At 40.3% G+C, this 22,789-nt stretch overlaps 1 protein-coding gene across 4 annotated transcripts in view; it reads left to right on the top strand.

Annotated features, from left to right (window-relative positions):
* LOC108895279 (ephrin type-B receptor 1-B) overlaps positions 1-22,178 on the top strand; it is a 105,484-nt gene extending 83,306 nt beyond the window's left edge. For all 4 annotated transcript variants that reach the window (XM_051077279.1, XM_051077280.1, XM_051077278.1 and 1 more), the window contains 7 exons: positions 1,790-2,037; positions 4,752-4,819; positions 5,464-5,611; positions 7,841-7,990; positions 13,253-13,449; positions 13,575-13,733; positions 15,436-22,178. In XM_051077279.1, coding sequence (XP_050933236.1) covers positions 1,790-2,037; positions 4,752-4,819; positions 5,464-5,611; positions 7,841-7,990; positions 13,253-13,449; positions 13,575-13,733; positions 15,436-15,547 — 1,082 coding nt within the window. In that variant the 3' untranslated portion in view covers positions 15,548-22,178. The remainder of the gene's footprint in view (positions 1-1,789; positions 2,038-4,751; positions 4,820-5,463; positions 5,612-7,840; positions 7,991-13,252; positions 13,450-13,574; positions 13,734-15,435) is intronic.
* Positions 22,179-22,789: the final 611 nt, after the last annotated feature.

The raw sequence follows: 22,789 nt of genomic DNA, 5'->3' as shown, positions 1-22,789 counted from the left end.
CAGATTGCAAAGGTGGAAAGTAACTAAAAGTTACTCATACTGTTCTTACAGTAAGTACAGTTTTGAGGTACTGAGGTAATTGAATATTTCCATTTTCTTCCACTTTACACCTCCTACACCAAGCTACACCTCAGAGGAAAATGTTGTACTTTTTACTCCAATACATTACTAGTTACTTTGCAGATTCAGATTAATAATACAACATATGATGAAATGAATTGTGATTTACTATTAAGAGATAGGATAAGACATTGCAGAAATGCTGTGATTGGTCGGCTGTGTGGAGGTGAGAGAGGCACCAGGATTTGAACTTCTCTGCCAAGCTTTCTTTTTTCATTCTTGACATAATTTCCTTTCATCTTTCTTTGAACAACCAAGTGCAACACTGTAAGTGTCTTCTGGGAGAGACTGCCAGAAAATGGGCACCGTTTCCCCATATTTAAATGATATTGCATCTCCACTCTCTTTCTGACAGCTGGCTTTTCACTGCGCCTTGCAATGTGGCTGTTCAGAACAACTATAAACAGCTTTGATTCTGTATAAGCTAGTTCTGATCAAGCATAATCGACCCTTAAATCTCCTGAGACTCTGGAGGAGTCTGACAAAATAATCCTTATCATGTCATCATGGTTATCTCGGTTTGGGCTCGGAGACAACAGAAAGCCTGTGAAATGTGACTTTTGAAAGATGTGGGCATCCTCCAATAAGAGTGGGTCTAAACAAAAATACTAAACAGCTGCAATATTGAAATCGTAGGCTAGGACATTTTTAATTTATGACTAATACTGGGGACAAAAAGTCTCTGTCTGAAGAGTAAATATTAAGTACAATCCGATCTTATTCAGTCTTCTCATCAGGGATCTGATGCTTAGTAGCCTACCTAGTTATCAAGTAAACTGACACCCTATGTGGCCACAGAGACCACAGCTCAATAAATTGATGCTACAAAGCAAATAAACAGTAAGAAAGTACTTAAGCCTGCAAAACAAATTAAACTGCAGGCATGGACTGAACTGATGGACTCTGTGTTTCAGTACAGTCTCTTTATCCATGAGGGCATCAGGCTGCCTTTGTTTAAAACAAGAGATGACAGTGACAGTTCAAGTGTGGTGTGCAAAGCCAAGTACCTTAGAATTAATAAGGGCACTGTCCTTTTTATTTCATTTGCCACCTCTGCTACGCAGCCTTCTCTCATCCCCGAGAGGAGATCTTGAGGGGATTCAATGTTGATTTGTTGTTCTTTCAGTCTGCAAAAAATACCTTTAATGTGCCCCTGAGAAAAACCCTTGACCTCAGCCTGCGCCAGCAGAGCCACCCAGAGCCGCTCAGAGGCCATCAGTATGAGACTGTGGGTGCAGAGGGCAGCTCCCAGGACTTAGAGTGTGTTTATGTGTTTAACATGTGCTGCCCCTCACACTGCTCCCCAAGACAGCTGCTGCAAAGAACAATATGCTCTTTTTTGTTTGATTGATGGGAGATGTTTAATAATGAAAGATACAGAAATTGTATGAACTTCAGCCCATCTGATTTCACAGCTGACCCATTTTACATCATAAAATATGATTAAAATGAAATTATTTATTAGCCCCTTTTCTTATGTAATAATTTATTTAAGGGCTCTTAATTCAAGGGAGCATTAAAAAAACATTATCCCCAACAATGCACTTGCTTTACCTGCTGAGTCACTTACTGTTTTCTGAAGAGCCTTAGATATATACTGTACCTTGTAATTTTGCTCTCAGACAGAATGCTTTAATTTACCCTTAATATTTTCTCTCTCCTTCTTCAGGGGAGTTTGGGGAGGTGTACAAAGGTCGCCTGAAGCCTGTTGGGAAAAAAGAAATTCCTGTGGCCATCAAGACCCTGAAGGTGGGCTACTCCGAGAGGCAGAGGAGGGACTTCTTGTCCGAGGCGTCAATCATGGGCCAGTTTGACCAACCGAACATCATCAGGCTGGAGGGCGTGGTCACCAAGAGCAGGCCCACGATGATCATCACAGAGTTCATGGAGAACGGAGCTCTTGACTCTTTTCTCAGGGTAAATAACACACACATAATGTGCACACACATTCATGCAGATGTAGCAATTTTAAAAAGTGCACTGCTGCACTTATGCAGTATATAACATTCAAGTAAGGGTTATTTACAGTTTATTACACTACAGTGATCCCAAACTCTGATACCAACAGAGATATCTGGATTAAATCTGAAGATGCCAGATATATAATAATAATAATAATAATAATAATAATAATAATAAGGACTTTCTGAATAAAATCAGACAATTGAAAATAATACACAAATAAAATGGATTGAAATACTCAACAATAATACAACATAGTAATGCTGCCATGGAAATGTAGATGTTTAGATGCTTTACGTGTTTCTGAGCACTGCTAGGACTTCTCATTTGTGTTAAAAATTGAGTTTGACAGTTCATTCATTAATTTCAAAATAGCAGTTGACAAAACAATCTCAACTTAAAGCCCACTGAAAAGCATTTCTCTACAAGATAAAATATTCATGACTAAATCAGCAATGATCAAATAAAAAGAAACTTCAACTTAAAACCAGTGACAAAACCACAGAGGAGAAACAAGTCTCCTTAATTTTCATAAGTACACAGTTTTTCAAGGTACTTGGCAGGTAGGTTGTTCTATTGCTTTTCTCTCAACATGTAATCCCACATCGACTCCATGATGCTGAGATCAGGGCTCTGTAGGGGTCAGACCATCTGTTGCAGGACTCCTTGTTCTTCTTGTCACTGAAGATAGTTCCTTATGACTCTGGCTGTGTGTTTGAGGTCGTTGTCAAGCTGCTGAATGAATTTGCCACTGATCAGATGATACTGCGCTACAAACATCTAAGGTGCATAAAACTTTTGCACAGTACTGCGCAGGAACACTTAAGTTCAGTCCAAAGTCACAGATGGTTCAAATATATAAAGTATGAGAGTGAAGATGAAGTTTGGGAGTTTTTGGAGAGACACAAAGACAGAAACAACCTCCTGCTCTTCCTTTTCTCCTCTATTTTTCCTTCCTGTGCTCCTTCCTCCTCATCCTGCCAGCCTGTCTGCCCGTCAGTCTGTCCGTCTCTTTGATCCTGCCCTCCTTTCGAGGCGCCTCTAAAAACAGAAAGAGAAACTCTTTGATGTTCAGTTCTCACAGCGTGACCCCTTTTGACTCAGAAATCATCCGCTGACTCATCCACGCACGCACACACACACACAAACACAATGATCGATCTCCCCGGTGTTGCTGTCCTAGCGTGACCATCTTGCAGGCACAAGACCCAGAGGATCAATGCGTGTGTGTGTGTTTGTGTGCACCTAGAAGAAGGTTTTTGCCTGCAGAGGATTAGGCTAGAGGAGCATCAAAGGCGCGGTTTGATGCACAAAGTGAATTAAAAGACACACACACACCCACACACACACCTTCGACTGCAGCTATGTCAGTAGGGATGTCAGTGATGTTTAGAAGAGACAGAGGCAGTCTGGCCCAAAGGTGAAAGAGTGAAATTGTGAAAAGGCAAATGTTTGTGGCTCATAATAACAACAGTTTTCCAGCTCCTCAAAATATGTGATTTGTTTGTTTTGAATATTCTGTTTGCTTGTACACATTTGTTTGTTTGTCGTTGTTTAAAAGAATACCAGGATGTTCTTGAGGTTCAGTATGGGAACTAGTTTGTATGCAGTGTCATTGGACCACATCTTGGGGCTAAAGACTTTACAGTAGTTTCAAACGGACACATTCAAAGATAGGTCAAATAGCCTGCTGTTATAACCTCCTCCTGGCTGTATCACACTGCCTCCATTATCTCTGTGAACTACCCAACTGTGTTCAGACACTGTTCACTGATCTTACAAGCTCTTTGTTTGAGGCATAATGTCTCCTTCATCCTAACCCGTTCACCTACAGGCTCCTTTAGACTGATGATCATGAAAGTTTACTGTATGTCACGCTGTTAGGGAGGGATGGGTCTGATATAATCCTGGTTCACAGTCTGCATCAGACTGGGCATGTATGGGCAAACAGAGGTGCCAAAGTGTGTGTGTGTGTGTGTGTGTGTGTGTGTTTTCCCGAACGTAATTCATAAATGGCATTTGCAAAATTGGCTGGTGTATTCTGAGTCATTTCATGCCATATTCTGATTGGTTGGTTTGTAGACATGGGTTGTAAGCAGCAGTCACGCTGTGAGCACTTGATCCTAAATTTCTGACACTGACTGAATTTTGCCGCAGGCTGTCTCTGGTCACCACAGCTTCAAACTGGCTGTTGGTGTCTCTCAGTGCGATCCAGGATGACTGTTTTGGATTGATGACCAAAAATTTTTCAGCAAAAAATCGCACAATGTAAAAGGGTCTCAACACTAATTCATGATCAAGGATGATAAATAAAATTGATAATTGAATCATAAAAATTGTAAGTTGAAGTTGAAAGAATGACATCTCCTCAATAATAGCAATTGTGTTCAAAGTGTGTTTAAATATGGTTTTCCTCTCCTGTAATCACAATACATAACAATACAATACATAACATGTCCATGAAGACATGTAACATAAAACATAGACCACAGTCGCTACACCATCAGCTGAGTGGAAAAAAAAAATGTTTGTTATAGCTCCTGTCATGACATTTTCTGTGAAATGCTGACATATCTTTTCACACACTAGACTTTCTCTTAATAACTGAAATGAAAAAAGTCTGATAATGGAAAATAAAAATAATCCTGTCACGGTTCATGGTTTTGCAGCAGAATGATGGGCAGTTCCCAGTGATCCAGCTGGTTGGTATGCTGAGGGGCATCGCATCTGGAATGAGGTATACACACACACACACATGCTCACACACACACACACACACACACGCATAGATACTCTGGTGACAGAAATCCATTGCATTATAAAGATGAAGAACAAACTTTTCTAGATTGTTCAGATATTGCTGTGAGAGGTTAGATTTCTTTGTCACAATACCAATTCTGTCATACTGAGACTTCATGTGAAGATATCCAATACTGTCTGGCCATGTCTTGTAACTAATCAGACAACAGCAGCCTGCGATGTGCTGCTTCCACATCCCTAAACACTGCTCTCTCTCACGCACACACACCCATATAAATACACATGAGAGAAACACAAGCGCTCTTTATTCAAGTTAACAGCACCACAACTTGTTGGCTTGGCAGCTTGAAACTCTCTTACTTACACACACACACACACACACACACACACACACGGTAGATCCTATCTGTATTTTACTGCAGCAGGTATCTGGCTGTGATAACACACAACCATGTTCTTGTAGGTACACTAACATTAAATCCCATTTCTGTTCTATTGGAGGCAGCTGGCAGTGATAACGTACACACACTAAATCCCATTACCGTTTTTTTAGTAGCCCAGGTAGCTGGCAACAGATAACACACACACACATTAACACAATAAATCCTGTTGATGCTACAGGTACCTGGCAGAGATGAGTTATGTTCACCGGGACCTGGCAGCTCGGAACATCTTGGTGAACAGTAACCTGGTGTGTAAGGTGTCTGACTTTGGCTTATCACGATATCTGGAGGAGGACACTTCTGACCCCACCTACACCAGCTCACTGGTAAGGACACACACAAACACACACACACACTGAACAGCCAAGCAAAAATATTCAGGAGGATACACAAATGCTGCAGTCCTACTGTGGCCAAAAGATAGCAAACTGCCTGCGTGTTGCCATGGTAATTTTAATAACCAGGGGGCTGGACCGTTTCACTCACATTCATAAAAACAACACTAAAAGTCTGCAGCCATGCTAGCAGCCATGTGAAGCTATAATGCCTGCTACTCATTAGAAAATGAAATTGTTGAATGGATGAAAAATTGATAACTTTGTAAATGTTAGATCCTTAAAACTAGTGGGACAGTAAATGCAGAAGTTGGTCCTGTGGGTGGTGGTGAAAGACATATCTCGCTCAGATTGCCAGATTCAGTTCTTCATTTTCACACTCACCTTTTATCATGTACTTAGACTCACTTGGGCTTCAAGCTGAATGCCAATGTTAGCATGTTAGCATAGTAGGGGACATTAATCTTTACATTACACGTGATGATGAAGACCCACTGGAAGCAAACAAATCTTGCAACACCATATATGTCATTTTTAACCTACCCACCTTTTCACGCCACTGGTCAATCCTGTATCACCTGCTGTCCCACACCACAAGGAACAGTCCCCTCACCCCATGGACAGTTAGTTGGGCCATCCTTCAGTCAGTCATTCAGTCATTAGTTTTAGAGATATGCTGTCATGAAGTTGAAGGTCAATATATCACTGCACAGCCTTCCCAGTAGCAATAGTAATAGTAATATAGTAATATCAGAGACGACTGGCTGAAGGCTTTTTCCCTGAAATACCAGAGCATTTTAGTCCGAATCTGTTTGGCTTTTTTCAGCACTAACTGCTTAACATTTTCCTCGGCCTGGCCATGCATCACTCAGTTAACACTCAGCCAGTCAGAAGAGAGGCTCAGAGACACACAAAACGCCCTGTTCTTGCTAGAGCTCCGGAGAGAAGCATAGGAGAAGAGATATGAAATGAAAATTGAGATGGTTTTTAGTACTTAAATCCACAAATATATCTTCTTGTGGATTTCAAAACTGTAAAAGAGTGTAAAATATAGAACCTTTAAGTGTTGGGTAAGTGGACAGTTTGAACTCAGGCTAGCACTGTATGAGAAGTCAGAGGACCATTGTAGTCATTAAAGGGGCCAATATTCTCCATCAGACCAGCTTGTCAGATGGTTGACTAGCTTTGAAAACCTGCTCCCTCTGCACTCTTCTGATGACGAATAGGAGGGCGGCTGTGTCAGACAAATTCTGTAATTTTCCAAAACCGACAATTCAACATTCACACCCACTTCACACCTTGATTGTCCAGCTGCGTGGTGGTGAGAAAGAAGTCAGGGTTTGAACTACTCTTTCTCTCTCTCTCTCTGTCTCTGTCTCTGTCTTTCTCTTTTCATTGTTGACCCAAATATTTCACATTTGATGCATCTCTCTCTGACAGCTGCCCTTCAAAATTCTGATCTAGTATAGCCTTATCCTTACAATAGGATGTCTGGCCCAAATTTAATGGAAATCCATTCAGTTGTTGTTGAGATATTTCACTTTGGACAAAAGTGTTGGATCATAGAGCCGCTTGGCCAAAAATGCAGTCTGTGAGGGGGCATGGTGTGACTGTTCATAAGCATTTCCTTTAATTTAAAGTGTAAAAGATTATAGTTTACAGAGGTGATATATTCCTGTGAGAATGAAGCCCAGCCAAATCAATATGTAGCAATATTCCCCATTCTTATGGACTCCAGAATCAGATATTTTAGTCACTGCTTTGTCTTCATTCGAAACGAGAAGCAAAAATGTATATGTTCAGTATATATGGGGAACAGATGTATGTTATCCATCTTTCTACATTATCAAACATCTGCTTTGTCTTCTCTATATATATATAAATAAATATTCTAAGAAAAATCAGGCATATGCAGCGTTATCTTTAAGTACATCTTTTTCCCTCTGAAACAATGACGTGACGCTACAATGTGAATGCAGCAGGTGACTCATGGACACAGACTGTTGCGTACACATAGGATTGTGAGGAGCATTACATGAACAGTCAGTCCTCATCTTTGTATTTATGACATACTATGGCAGACATATGGGCTGCATTTAGCCTTTGTTTAGTACTGTGTGACAAATGTATAAGCATATGTATCAAGGGTGGAGTTATAAAACAAAAAAATCATAATTTATCTTTCCCTCTCTTCTCCTCTTTCCTCTTTCTTTCTCGCAGGGTGGTAAAATCCCAGTGCGGTGGACAGCTCCGGAGGCAATTGCCTACAGGAAGTTCACGTCGGCGTCAGATGTCTGGAGCTATGGGATTGTCACCTGGGAGGTGATGTCATACGGAGAGAGGCCTTACTGGGACATGAGCAACCAAGATGTAAGTCACCACCTGCGTGTGTGTCTGTGTCTGTGTGCGTGTGTGTGACAGAGATAAAGAAAGCGAGAGAGTCTGTCTCTTGTTGCCTCGTGTTCTCATTGATGTCTGTGACTGTATAAGACTCTGTACGTTTACCCGTTTTTTCAGTCACACACAGCCTTTGTAGAATGTGTGTGTGGGGGGTTTGGGTTGGGGGTGTGATTGTTTGTTTCCTTTGCCGTCTCTCACAGCAGGGGTTTCTGCATGTCGAGGAAAACACACGGAAAATGAGGACATCAATTTAAGTGTCACAGAAATGTTTGTTCCCTGAACATCAGACCAAAAGGCATCAGAATTTTGTTTTCCGGCTGATCTCTTCTTCAGGGAATATTATATTGTCTTGACAACTATATTCCAATTACCTGTACAGTATGATCAATTTGCTGCAGCATTTATATGCTATTAAATACTTTGAAAATAATTTTTATATATTATTCAGACTGGAAATGATGAGCAGTTTTCAGAAGAAGTGCACAATACTCTGCTATTATTGTCTTAACATAACATAAACACCACTCTCATCCTTTCTTTAGGCTGAGTATTCAATTTTACTGTTTAAACATAAAGTGGATCACGTAGAGTACATGAAAAAGGAGGTTCCAGTAGATCGGATTGCTGACTTTTTTATTTTTAGGTTTCTATTCTGAGAAGAAATGTGATACACAGATTATACTTAGTTTTGGCACTAAACCTCCACTTCAAAGCGCTGAGGCTCCAAATCCCAGTTCTTTCTTTCTGAAACTATATATCTAATGGCTCTGACACAGAGTGGCCTAGGAATTTTACAAGCTTCCAGTTTGTCTTGAGTTTAAACTTAAAAATGAATTTTGTTGCTGCAGAAAACTTGCCAAAGCACCACTGAATGACTTCAGTTGTGTTTATCACCGAGAAAATATTCTTAATCAAAGCTCTCTTAGGAAGTATTTAGAGTTGTTGTCTTATTTCTCCCAGTCAGACCACATTTTCAGACTCCAGCTCCACTCCAGCAATGTTTAACATGCTTTAGACCTCATTAACTGGTTAGCTGTCCCACTGACGAGGAGTTAATCAGTAGTGAAATCCCCTTCCAACTGGAAGACAGAAATACATTTTCAGCTAATGAACGTAAATCAGTCCCTCATTTTTGTCTGAAAAGGACCATTTCCCTGTCTAGCATTTACATCACCTCAGCCATCTCTTTCCCCTTATTTCACACTTTTCCCCATCTCTTACCTCCCTCCTACTGTCTCTCCTCATCTCCTCCCTTGCAGCCTCACCCCTCATACCCCTGTGGTTGCTCCCGAGCAATAGAAACAGCCTATGCAGCAGTAATGACAGAGAGTCGGTATAATGACAGTGACAGTTTTCTAATGGCACAGACAGTGTATAATGATGGAGAAAGTGTCTGTTACTACTATAGCTAACGAGGGTCTGTTGGGGCATTAACTATGCATGAACCTCACACCCTAAACTCGCACATACTCCACACACACCTAAACCACACACATGCAAGCAGGCGCTCGTAAAGGCACACACACATGCAATTTCAAAGAACACAGAATGGTGAAATTGTCAGCGGAGCCGCCACAGGTGCTGTGTTCGACATGAATTAATCATGAAAGAGACCTGTGATGTTTCACTACACTCGCTGCTATTGTGATTGACAGCGGTGCTTAGAGAGAATTTATGTGGCACAAAGCCTGAGAAGTGTGTCGGGGTCAAGTAGAGTTCATCCAGTGAGCAGACAAATCCCTGGTGTTGCATTTACAGTAGTAGAAGCGCAGCAATTCCCTCAGCTTACAGTTATATAGGCTTACACATATACTGACTCGGTCTTGTAAGTTTAAAATCGACAAGAAATGGTGAAAAGAAAACATGTTGGGTTTTTTATTTCAAGGAATTTTACAGCACTTCACCTTTCTTAAAGGCACAATCCGTCATTAAAATGTGAACAAAAACAAGGCCGTAGCACCAAAACAAAAAACATAGAACACAGTGCATTTGGACTCCAAATCTTGAATCACCGGCAGAGAAGGTGGAACAAGGTTTAGGTCACTGATCAATGCAAGGAGAGGTAGACAAGTCCAGGGGGGTAAATGCAGGCTGGCAAAAGTCCAAAAACAGGCAGAGGTCATAAACCGAGGCAGGCGGGATAACAAGACAAGAGGCTGGAACGCTTTGGCAGGAAGACGTGATAGAAAATCTGGCAGTACTGAGGCAATGTCAAGGTCTCAAATGACCAAATGACCAAATGACTCAAATGTTAGTGAAAAACATTAAAAAAATTCAGAATGGACTTACTTTAAATAGAAAAAAAATCCAGTAAGTATAAAACAAAGGCATATTGCAGGAATGAAGTGCAACATAAATTGTTTAAATAAAGATGTAACATTCTTAAAGAAGCCATCTAGTTGTAATGATAATCAATTTAAAGTATAATTATTATTTTTAAGCAAAAATGCCAAAAATGTGATTGTTCCATGTTTACTGATGTGAGAATTTGCTGCTTTTCTTTGTTTTTTGTTATAGTAGATTAAATATTTGGGGCTTTGTTGGTTGGACAAAGGTGTTTTATAGATCAAATGATTGATCAATGATGAAAATGAGTGTTAGTTGCAGCCCCAAATCATTTTTGTCACTTTCCAAGCAGAAATTCCAAACATTCTCTGGCTCCAACTCCTCAAATGTCAGGATTGTTGCATTTCTTTGTCATAAATGATAGTAAACTGAATATCTTTGGGTTTTGGACTGTTGCGCAATTAAAATAATCAATTTGAGAACAAAAGCTTGGGCTGTGGGCAATGGCATTTTTTTCACTATTTTCTGACATAAACAAAACAATTAATCAGTTAATGGAGAAAATAATCAACAAGTAATTGAAAATAATTTTAACAGTTTCAGCCCTAATTCAAAGAAATAGTTCAACATGTTTATTAGTTCACTTTCTTCTCTGTAAGAAAGCAAATAAGGGAATTTCCCACTGTGGTTTAAGTAGTATTTTTCCATGAACATCATAAGCATAGTACTGGATCCAGCCGTCACCCAAGATACAAGCCAGAGACTTTAGACTTATTGTTTTCTGGTGCTCAAAGGAGTTTAATTATCTGAGTCTGTCACTTCCATTACGACGGTTTGAAACCTCCACAGCAGGCTTATTTGTCATTGACCATGTCTATGTGGAACTGAATCTGTAAGTATCTGTAATTTGTATAACCAAAAGTTATTGTGTTGAGTCTCTAAAATAAAGTAAATAAAGATTGTAGTAGTAGATGATATGTGATGTGTGAAAAAAAAAGTTGATAAATTGACTGAAGATTTGTCTGAAATCTTTTACAAATACAGAAGAAGTTCTCTCTGCTATTTCAGCCATCAGGCCACATCACAATATGAGCTTCAAACATTATCAGCAATCATCAATCAGTTGGAGTTTGGGGGACATTAAAAAAAGCTTATATTCACTTATTTTCCTGGCACAGAGGGCAGAATAATTGGATACAATTATTTCTGAACTTGATATTTTCTTTCTTTGATTATTTCGTAGGGCAGCAAGGCAGTTAGTTACTCTCTCAGTCAAAGGGGTTTTTGAATTCTGTGATGTTCGGGATAATTATGTTCTGCACCCAAAGGTATCCTGCCATATTTAGCACTATATCTGTGCAATACAGAATTCGTGCCTAGAAGTTTTCACAGGAAAACCTCGAAAGATCTTTATCGTCCTCAGTACCTGCGCTGCTATAATGAAATCAGAAGCCTCTCTGTGTAAAACTACCTGCCTCGACTTCAGAGACTGCAGCAGGCGTCACTGCTGCTTAGTGATAAATATCTGGATATACCGAGTGACTGCATGCTGTGTCAGGATGAAGCTCTCAAATGAACATTGAATCCTCTTAACTAATCCAAGTTTTCTTCTTTTTTTTCTGTGGTTTTAAATAAAGCTGAATGAGGCAAGATTCTACTGTTAAAAAAAGACACCGGTCTTATCAGCCAAAATCTCCAAGGAGCTATAACAGAGAGGACAATCCCATCCTTACTGTAGTCTCGTCTGCCTGCAGGAAGTGACAAATCAAAACTTAAGAGCAAAATATAAAGTGTCCCCTGCACAGCAGCGAGAGAGCTGGACTCAACGTTGGATGTTTTTTCCCGTATTTCATTCCTTTGATATCCTGAGCATCACAGACCAGCACCATGCTGTGTGCAATTTACTGATGTCATATCACAAGATTAAATTTCTTTCAAAATATTTTCTCCCCTCTGTCATTTATATCTTCCATTTCCCCTACCGGAGAGTGGAACTTTTTCTGCTGTCTCTTGGTATTTGTCAAATTTATGTCAAAAACAAGGATTTTTGTATATTTATATACCAAAGTCCCACATCTTATCTTTTTTGGTGAAACATGAAAATATTTTTGTATAACTCCTCCAGCACTCAGCGATATATATATATATAAACCTTAACTAATCAAGTGTGATTTTGGGTAAGAAGCTAATCCCCTCAGTTATATAAAACCACACTTTGTACACAACGTCACAGTAGCTACTGTAGCAGAGCAACATCATGGGTCTGAAATATTTATTTGCCAATCATACTGCAAAAACTTTACATTACAAAAGCAGCCCGAGTGGTTTGAATTTATTCATTTCTCCCTCTTTCTTTGCCTCCTGATCCAACAACGGGGGTGACGGTGGTGTGGGTGGAGGCACATAGCCCTTTACAATTGAATAGAGGGTTGCATTCAGCTGTGCCTCCCCACAGACTCACTCAAACACTAAGTAATGGCCGCTTTAAAGTGATCAAATCCTTCATCATTTGAGCAAATCCCTCTAGAAATTATACCTCACCTGCATATTTCAAATCAATTTATAGCATGTCACATAATGGAAGAAGTTGTAAGACATTTTCTGCCTCAAATTGGATACCATTAGCACTCTTACATGTAGTGCATTCTTTACACAGCATATTCAGTGGTGTAGTGTGGGAGTTTCGACAGGGTAATGTTGTCTCAAATCAAACACCACCATTGTGCACTTATGGGAAATGATGATCGCAACATGTGACCGCAACTATCATACCATCCCTGTACTTAAAGCGCACACCATGCCTACCTAACTTGTTGGTATGAACACATGTATGCACTCAAAATAGCATCAAAGCATCAATGATTTTTCAATATTTTGTAACACTTAATATCCACTTGTCTTTTCCTTCTTCATTGTCCCATTTTCCCCTCTCCAACTGTGCCCCAGGTGATAAACGCCATAGAGCAGGATTTCAGGCTGCCAGCTCCGATGGACTGCCCAGTAGTGCTGCACCAGCTGATGCTGGACTGCTGGCAGAAAGACAGGAACGCTCGGCCAAAGTTCCCTGATATTGTCAGCATGTTGGACAAAATGATACGCAACCCTGCATCTCTCAAAGCCGGCACCAACAACGTGGCCCCTGGGTGAGCAGAGATACAAACTCATTTACATACACAAACACACTCCTCCTATCTCATCTCTCTGTTTCTGTGATACAGTATTTTTTCTAACCTCTCTATCTATATTCACTTGCATCCACTCTCTGCAGTCCTTCTCATCATCCCTTGTTAGACCGTGGAGCTCCAGACCTGAGCAGGGTGAGCTCAGTGGAAGACTGGCTGGCTGCTCTGAAGATGACCCAATATCGAGACTCCTTCCTGGGCTCTGGTTTCACCTCTTTGCCGCTTGTCACACAAATCACAGCAGAGTAGGTCCTATCCATTAAACCTCCTCTCTCTTTTTGTCTGTCTGCCTCCCCCTGCCTGCGTCTCACACTGCTCACCTGCCAAGTCGGCATCTTGTTAGTTGGATGACTGGCAGGGCAGCTGGTTGGCGGCTGACTGCTGGTCCATGTGCATGCCTGTCTGTCTCTCTCAACAATCTCCATGGCTTACTTACTTCCATCCTTTTCTTTTTTATCATGATATAAAATGCTGTAAGTGCCATTACTGAACCTCAAGATATCACTGTCAAATAAATGGTGACTGTCCTTACTGTGCGCAGATTACACTACTATCTTCTAAGTGGTATCAGCAGCAAGTTTCTGCCTCTTAAAAGGAAGTTTTTCCTTGCCACTGTCACCTAGTGCTTGCTCATGGTGGGAACTGTTGGGTTTCTCTCTGTGATTACAATAATCTAAAGAGTAAGGTCTAGACCTGCTCTTTATGAAAAATGCCTTGAGATAACTTCTGTTATTATTCCGTGCTATATAAATAAAACTGAATTGAATAGAATTTAATTGAAACAGTGTTGGTGTTACGTAAAGCTAGGCCCATATTTCCAACAGTCTCTGGCTTTCATGTACCTCTTCTCCATACCTGGCATACCTTGTGTTTCTGCTTGTGGTTTGTTGTCTTTTGCACTGTTTTCCTGCAAAAAACGATCATGTTAGAAGTGAGTTTTTCCATAATGTTTACTTCCCGATACCATCTGTCCCTGAGAAATTCTGTAAGTTTTAGTTTTGTTTACTTAGTAATGAATGTACTATAGATTTTCATTTTGTCAATAGCTATTTTAGGCATCACTTAATCATTCTTTCTCCTGCTTAAACAAGCCTGTAATGGAGGCAGATGTTGTTGCAGTGTGTGGTTTAGTTCTGCCAGGCAGCTGCTGGACACAAAATGAGCCTTTAGCCCTGACCTCCAAACTCTTCAGTCAATGAATAGTCCTCCAGAGGTTTCTGCCATTACCTTTGACCAAGGCACCAGCTTCAGACTTGGAGTTGGTCCCAGTGCTCTGCACTGTGACTGCCCACTGCTCCTAAATAGTTGGAATGGGTCAAACGTAGAGGATGAATTTCCCCACAGGGATTAATTAAGTATGTGTGGACAGCAGATAAGAGGGGTATGAGCCAGTGAAATATATTTAAGACACTTACTTGGGGAAAATTGGATGGGAAACTAACCAGAACTCACTTTTCTTGGGGTTTTTAACTGTTCACTTTGCAACACACATTCATGGTGGTATGTCTGTTAAATCATACCCTGAAATTCCAGCCATGCTTTATTGTTTGCTGGGAATGGAGAAAAACTGCCATATCAGATCAATAAAATAGAATTAAGGATATACCTGCAAAGCATACAGTACTTTTAAATTAAAAGAGGCTAAAACCTGGGAGAGAATTATATGAGATATATATTTTTTTCTATATATATATTTTAGTTTTTCTGTCTGAGAATGATTACTTAAACATAGGCTACCACTTTGTCATCACTTAATCAAAGCAGTCAAAAACAGCCTTTTCTTAGATATGCTGCATGTTGGTGCCTTTTTTTATTCTGTTTCTAGCACTGCTTATGATTAATGTGTTGATGATATATTGGTGTTGAAATCCTACACATAACACCTTTTATAACAGTTGTGCTAATATGACATTTTTCATATCTGTTTTTGTTTCCATGTTTCCCCAGAGATCTTCAGAGAATCGGAGTATCCCTTGCCGGACACCAGAAGAAAATCCTGACCAGTGTTCAGTCCATGAGGCACCATGTTGATGACCAGTCTCCTACTGAATCTGTGTAACCACACAGAGGGGTGATGCAGTATGAAATATTTTGACCAGTGTACAGTCTGTGAAGGAGCAGGCTGTCATCTTTACACTTCTTGTTTTACCCTCTTACACTTCAGTTTGCTGCTCCTGGAGATCTCAACCATTTTACATGTTTTTAAACAATGGCCAAACTGTGGCCATTTGTGTGTCTGCATGGCCAGATCTCTCCTTTAGTCATTGGACATACTTCTCCCATACCATTTGGCTTCCAAAATTTTAAAGTTAAATCCACTGGGCTGTGCAAGAGCCAGTGACTGAGAACCAAAAAAAAAAGTATCTGGGTATCTGGACCTTACTGTGTTAGGGGGCTACAGTCATAAATTCCCATCCCCTCTTTCGCAAAATCTGCAAGATAACTGCAGATTTCAGTGATGGAAGTCAGACCAGTTCATCCCAACTTGACTGTTTGATTCAAGGACGACATGGCCTGGTTTTTATGTAAAGATAAATCACGCAAAGATACTACTGTGAAGTCTGGGTGAGCAGACATTTATATGACGGGACACAAAAGCCTGACAAACAGTCTGCAAGGCAGTGTTTCTTGACACCACACAGGACCCACAGCAGGGCCAATGTGTTTTGTTGAAAATTGCCACTATTTGAATCCAGACAAGAGCCAACAGTTAAATGTCACGTTTTTGAATCTATCTTCATATTGAAGAGTCTGTACATATTATAACATAGGATATTTATTTCCTATACGCTCATTTGCTTTGACAACAGCATCGGACAGTTAATTGTCACTGGAGTATTTGTGAGTTCTCTATGATTATCTTCCTCTGCCTGACTCATCGCTGGAGCAAACTTTGAAGTGCTGTGGACTGCGGACAAAAAAAAAAAAAAAAGAAGATAAGTTTCATAGTGTTATTTTTTGTGTTTTCCATCCAGCCATGAAAAGATGAACTCTTCCCATGCAGAGAGCCAGCGAGGCCTGTCCTAGTTAAAATACTTAATTCAGAGGGAACTCATAGTGGATGATGTTTTACAATCAGCACTAATGCCCTCTGAGTAAAGCCAATTATGGATCAGAAAACAGCAACAAAATCAGATAAAGAAATATTTTACCATAGCAGTGCAACAGCTTACTTCCCAAGCTAGGAAGGAAGGCAACGGCACATTTGGAGGAGGAACAGCTTAAGAGACTGTGGATATTGAGTCATTACCAGCTGCTGAGACGCACCTGTTGTGAAACGCACCACAGTGGCCAGGGAATCTCAAAAGACACAAAAAGGTATTCTCATCCAACGTTCTTGTGATTTGGCTGCAAACCCTAAAGCTGACTGCCAGTCGAGCATTAATGCAGCACATGAGCAAACCAGAAATCCAATGCTCGTGGTCTGTCCACACACACGAAACAAATCTCATTTCTGTCAGAACTGTATGGCTGCCGTCCAGATGGTAATCATCACTCTGCAGCAGACAGGCAGTCAGGCAGGGTCCTTTGTATTATTATTATTTTTATTTATTTTTTTTGATTCAGTGGCTGCCGGACATGTCATTGTTGTCAGAGTCTGTTTTGACAGTCACATTTCCCAACTGACATCACTGATTAATACTGTTTTGTCAGTTTGCAGATGAAATGACATGAAGTGACCTATACACATTCTCATCTGTGGATGGCAACCTTTTCATTGTCGCGCCTCACGCAAAACACATTTACAGCCAACAAAGATTGATTCCTCAGACATGTCAGAGCAAAGATATAACATGGAAAGATAGTAAAACAAAATGCTGTGGGTCAAGAAGGAAATTGTTGGGTTGTTTATCATGTTTTGATACATAAATGAGATGTTTGACTCACTAGTCTTCACAGAATATATCATGGAGGCCTGATCTCTCTGTGGGGCACACTGGTGGAGAAGCTCTGGGAGATCTCTTTTATCTCAGCGCTGAGCAAATTACCAGCTGTGAAACAACAGCCCAAACCGCTGGTCATGCGTGTGCACCCGCATCCTGAGGATTACCGGTCTGTAGCGCTGATTGGATGTCATGATTTTATTTGTCATCCGCTGCGAGCTGTGCTCACAATGACAGAAGTGACAGTGTTTAGTTGTTTGCTTTCAACACGATGTGTCCTGCAGAACGATGTGTTTGTGTTTGTCTCGCACCGCTGATCTCCACTGCTGGGACACCCCAAAGTCTTTTATTTATGAAAGTTGTGACATTGAGAGGTCCGTGACTATTTTAAACCTCCAAAACATTTCAGTTTCCACTTTTCGACAAAACTCTGCTCCGCCGCGGTGACCAGAATTGCATTTGTTGCCCGGCAACAATAGCTTATTGAACATTTTATCAGAAAGTATTGAGATCAACTGGGAGTGAGTCAGTGGTTCAGAGGCATAATTCGTTGTAAATAGATGCCTCTGGAAAAACAGTTTCAGTGCTGGCTCGAGGGTTTAATAAAGAGTGAGCTGACTCATGTGTCTAAAAGCTCATATTAAACGCCACCTTAAAAAATGTCATGCAGAGTAAATGAAAGCTATCAACACAGGCAGGTATCTTAATACATTATATAACATCTGCAGCTGAATGTGATGTGTCTATTCTTTGCTTCATATTTTTTTTCCTCTGGTATTTAATTTTAGGTTAGATGTGAATTTTCAGAGACATTTCACATGTTACTGTGTCAGTGTTCGTGAAAAGGTGATAAAGGCATACAGTAAATGATGTACAGCACTTCCTGGTTTGAGCACAAATATTCACCACAGAGACGATATCTCAGGAACACAACAGTTGTGAGTGTTGTCCACACTGCTGCATTGGTAAATCCTGCACTATGTAGAAAGTTTAATCCAAGATGAAGTGCTTTAAGAGTTCATGGAGAAAACTGTTTTTGATGTTCCGAAGTGCTTATTAAAAGTTAAATCCACACTAAATCCAGCCCCTTAAAGAGGGAAACATATTACTAAAACCTCTGCAAGTTCTCTATTTGTGTATGTGACCATGTTTCTTAAACAAGAAAATGGAGAGATCCAGTTTTAGGTGATGAAGAGTAGCCAGAGTTAATACACTGTCTGATTATATCTTTGCTGAATGTCTGGTCATGTCTTCAGATTCAGGGATAAAGTAGGTTTTTAATCCTTGTCATTGAAAGTTTAGCCACTGAAGTTTTTAAATGTTGCCCCTTTTTATTTTTGTCTCTTTTTTATGAAGGATTTAACATTGAAAAATACAAATCACCCAGCATCCGATGACATTTTTGGCATTGCACAAAGGAAAATGAGGAGCTGTTCAGTTTTATTGACATGCATCAGTGCCAGTTGAAGATACCCTGCGGAGTTCTCTTATAAACTGTTTACATTCAGTGTTTATCACCATAACAGATTGAATGCGTCCTTGAGGAAGAAGAAGTGTTGACTGTATCCCCTTCCTCATAAATAGTTATTTTTGTGAACATTTTAAAAGTTGCATTGTTTACATTGATACTTATTAGATAGCAGTCTTCTTCTCTGTCACACTGAATGAACAAATCTTTTGGACCCGCTCTTTTTTTGAATTTCGATTCGTATTGGGTCTACACTGGTGTGTACCCCCAGGACAGTCATATCCTTGCATCATGGGTCCAACGCTGAGAAAGGCTCTCGCCCTCTACATTTATATGTTACCAGTCTAGCTGCCAGCCATACAAATGAAAGCATCACAATCTTAAATCATGTTACAAACTCACTTTGAGTTCTGTGTGAGTTTATCTCACACAGAACTCAAAGTTTATCTTGCTTAAAGCAGTTAAGGTGGTGACTGACGTTATGTTTTTCCTGATGATACCAGCTCTCGAACACACTCGCTGTTCCTCTGTATTTTCTGTAGATGCCAACCTGCAGCCTGTATGCCAAAAAATACTGAAGAGGCCACTTTGGGTCTGGCCAGATTTGTTCATTTACCAGACTCAGACAGTAGAATCAGTGCTTGTTAGCCTGTGGGTGTTTTTCCTACCACCTGCAAATTTTGGTTGACAGTCACACTGCTTTTAGTGCCTGTTAGTGGTAATAACTGTTTTGCATATTGACTGGCTCAAGCAAGAAATGTCACTCTTGGACTTCCTGACACTAAGTCCCCACCTTCGCTGGTGCATTGCTGCATTTCTTAGTGAGTTATCGCACCATTGGCAGGAGTGTATACTGCATCACCCACATGCATGTGTCTTTCCATGTGCAGAAAAAAGGCGAGTCATAGTGAAAAAACTCAACAGGGTGTAGTATATGGAATAGATACTGTTTTAAGTTGGATTTCCCCTTTAAAGGAGAGATCCTCCCTTAATTATCATTTAGATTTCTCTACATGCAATACTTGTTGTTCATTAGGACATGATTTTGTTAGAAAGTGTTGGGTTTTACTTTTGGGAAACTTGCTGCTCTCAAAAAAGGCCACCGTGTCTGTGACCACAGCCCACCTCCTTTGTAAAAACTTGCCATTTCATGCAGCTTAAATGTATTCTGGTCTGCTGGGATTACTACCGATGGAGACGACTATGATGAATTTCTCTCCAGTCATTGAATGGCAGTAAAAATGACACCTGCAGACAAAAGGCACTGACACCAAAACCTGACATTTACAGCAGATGTTTTAGATAGAAAACTCCATTCAGACTCCACTGTAACTGTGCTGGAAATGTATGAACATGATGTTACATTATGTTTGGCCAATTAAGCACAGAAATAGGACAAATGGACTACTAAACAACAAAAATAGGGCTGAAAATGCAAGGTGCATCACCAGAAGCTCCTCTGAGTGCTTTAGGGTGGATTTATCTTTTAATTGCAGTTATTTTCTGGAAGCTGGACCAACTCCTGTTTTCTCCTCTCCTGTTGCTCTGGTGTAATAGATACTGTAGGGGAGGCTGGAGATGAGAGAAGACGAGTTATGAAGAGAGGGAAAAAGTGAAAGGGAATAGGTAATAGAGGGGGAAAGAGGAGACGGGAAGGATAACTGAAAAAGAGAGAAGGGGGGGTGGGGGCATGAGAGGCAAAGCTCGTAGTGTTTGAATAAAAATTAGGCTGGGAGTGGAGAGATTACTCTTTCTCTTTTTGTCTCTTTCTCTCTCTCCCCGCTCTACCCGGCTGTCCTCTTTCTTCTTCTAATGCCCACAACCTCTCTGCTTCCAGTCTGCATTTCTGTAGTCTCGGTTGACAGTTTAAAGGCAAGCAAGTCAAGCAATCTTTCTATTTTAGATACACTATTTTCACAAACATTTTGGATGTATTGGCAAGTTTCACTTTCACACAAAGAGAGAAAACTGCAGTGTTTTGTTGGTGGTTTTCAGGAGAACATTTATCCCAAAACAGTTAAAGCAACAGTCTTCTCTACTTTAAATGTTGTTATTTGACCTGCTGACCTTTGTGCTGAGTCATTCACAGTGTTTTGTCAAACTAACCAGACCTTCATGTTAACCTTTTTTTATTTCCTATTGCTTGCCAATGTCAGTCCACCACTTTGGCCCAGACTGAAATTTCACAAGAACCACTTGATCGATTGCCTTGAAAATTTGTACAGAGATTTTTGGTCCCGAAAAGATAAAGCCTACTGTTTTTGAGGAGTCCTAAGACTTTCTCTCCAGTGCCACCGTGAGGCTGACATTTTAGTTTGTAAATGAAATGTCTCAATAACTACTGGATGGATTGTCAAAGACATTCTTGTTCCCATCACGGTATGTCAAGTCAAAATTTCAATCTGTCCAACACTCATCTGGTTCATGAAAAATACCTGAAAAACTAATGTCATTCTCATCAGCCAGAGCTAATTAGCAAATGCTAGCACACTAACATGCTAAACTAAAATGGCGAACATGGTAAACATAATACCTGGTAAACTTCAGCAGGTTAACATTGTCATTTTGAGTAGCATTTAGCTCAAAACACAGCTGTGCCAAAGTACAGTCACAAAAGCTTCTAGCATGGCTGTCGACTTTTAACCAAACCTGCATCTCTTAAGGATATGTTGGCAAGGATCTCTTCTACAGATAAAATAAACTGCTTGTTTTGTTGTGGATTTTCAGAGGAGCTCTTATCCCAAAACTGCGAACACAAAAGTCTTGCTTTATAGCACAAGTGTTAAGAGATCGATCTCTCATTTTTAGCCGGTAACCTTTGGTCCATGTGTCCAGTCATTCACAGTGTTTCATCAGACTAACCTGAACTGAAGGAGTCGAGCTGTAAACACTCTTTAAACACGAAGAAAAAGGTTTTTTTTTCTTCATAGTTTTTTTTCCCCCCATGTTAATTTATTTGCTTTTCTATGGCTTGCCATACTTTTCAGTATGTATGTAATGTACGGTTTCTCTCTGAAAAAAGAAAAACAGCTCAGTAATCAGCTGTAGTCTGCCTTTCTCTGTTTACCTACAATACTGTTCTAGGTGTTACTGCTCATATAGTCAGAGCATCCCACTGTAATGTATTATAATTCTGTAATATAATGTGAGTATGCGCACGCCTGTGCATCTTTGTGAGTGTGTGTGTGGGGGGGGGGGGGGGGGGGGGTAATATAATGTGTGTGTGCTGTTCAGTGTACAGTAAAATGTTTGTACATCGTGCGTGTGAGTTTGTAGCTGTTAACTTTCTGAATCTTACATTTACAATGCACTGTTTGTCAATAAAGAAGACAAATCAATCAAACTGATCAGCTTTGGTAATCATTGAACAAGGTTTCAAGCTCAAGATGAGGGACAGACAAGAGGACTTTATGTTCTCTTTGATACATAGAATAGAAAAACAGTAAAAAGAATGAGACAATCGATAAAATTATGCAGATACAGGTCAGGAGCTTAATGTTCACATCAAATAAAAAAAATAAATCTCACTATGGCATGATTGTTGGTGCCAGACAGGCTGGTTTGAGTATTAGTATAGAAAATGCTGACCTCCTCAGATTTTGAGCAGCGGTTCTGTGGCCAGAAACATTTTGTTCATGAGAGAGGTTGAAGGAGAATGGACTGTTTGCTGACAGCAAGGCCACAGTTACTTACATAGCCACTCTTTACAACTGTGGTGAGCAGAAAAGCATCTCAGGATGCACAATATGTCAAACCTTGAGGTGGATGGACTACAACAGCAGGGGACATGTCAGGTTCCTCTCCGGTCAGTCAAGCACAGAAATCTGAGGCTGCAGTGGACACAGGCTCACCAAAACTGGACAGTTTAAGACCGGAAAAATTTACCCTGGTTTGATGAATCTCGATTTCTGCTCAGGCACACAGATGGTCGGGTCAGAATTTGGCATCA

The sequence above is a fragment of the Lates calcarifer genome, linkage group LG17 (assembly GCF_001640805.2).
Source record: "Lates calcarifer isolate ASB-BC8 linkage group LG17, TLL_Latcal_v3, whole genome shotgun sequence".
Classification (NCBI taxonomy): Eukaryota; Metazoa; Chordata; class Actinopteri; family Centropomidae; genus Lates; species Lates calcarifer.
Note: the sequence above shows the minus strand (reverse complement) of the source record. Positions and strands in the feature narration are given on the sequence as shown.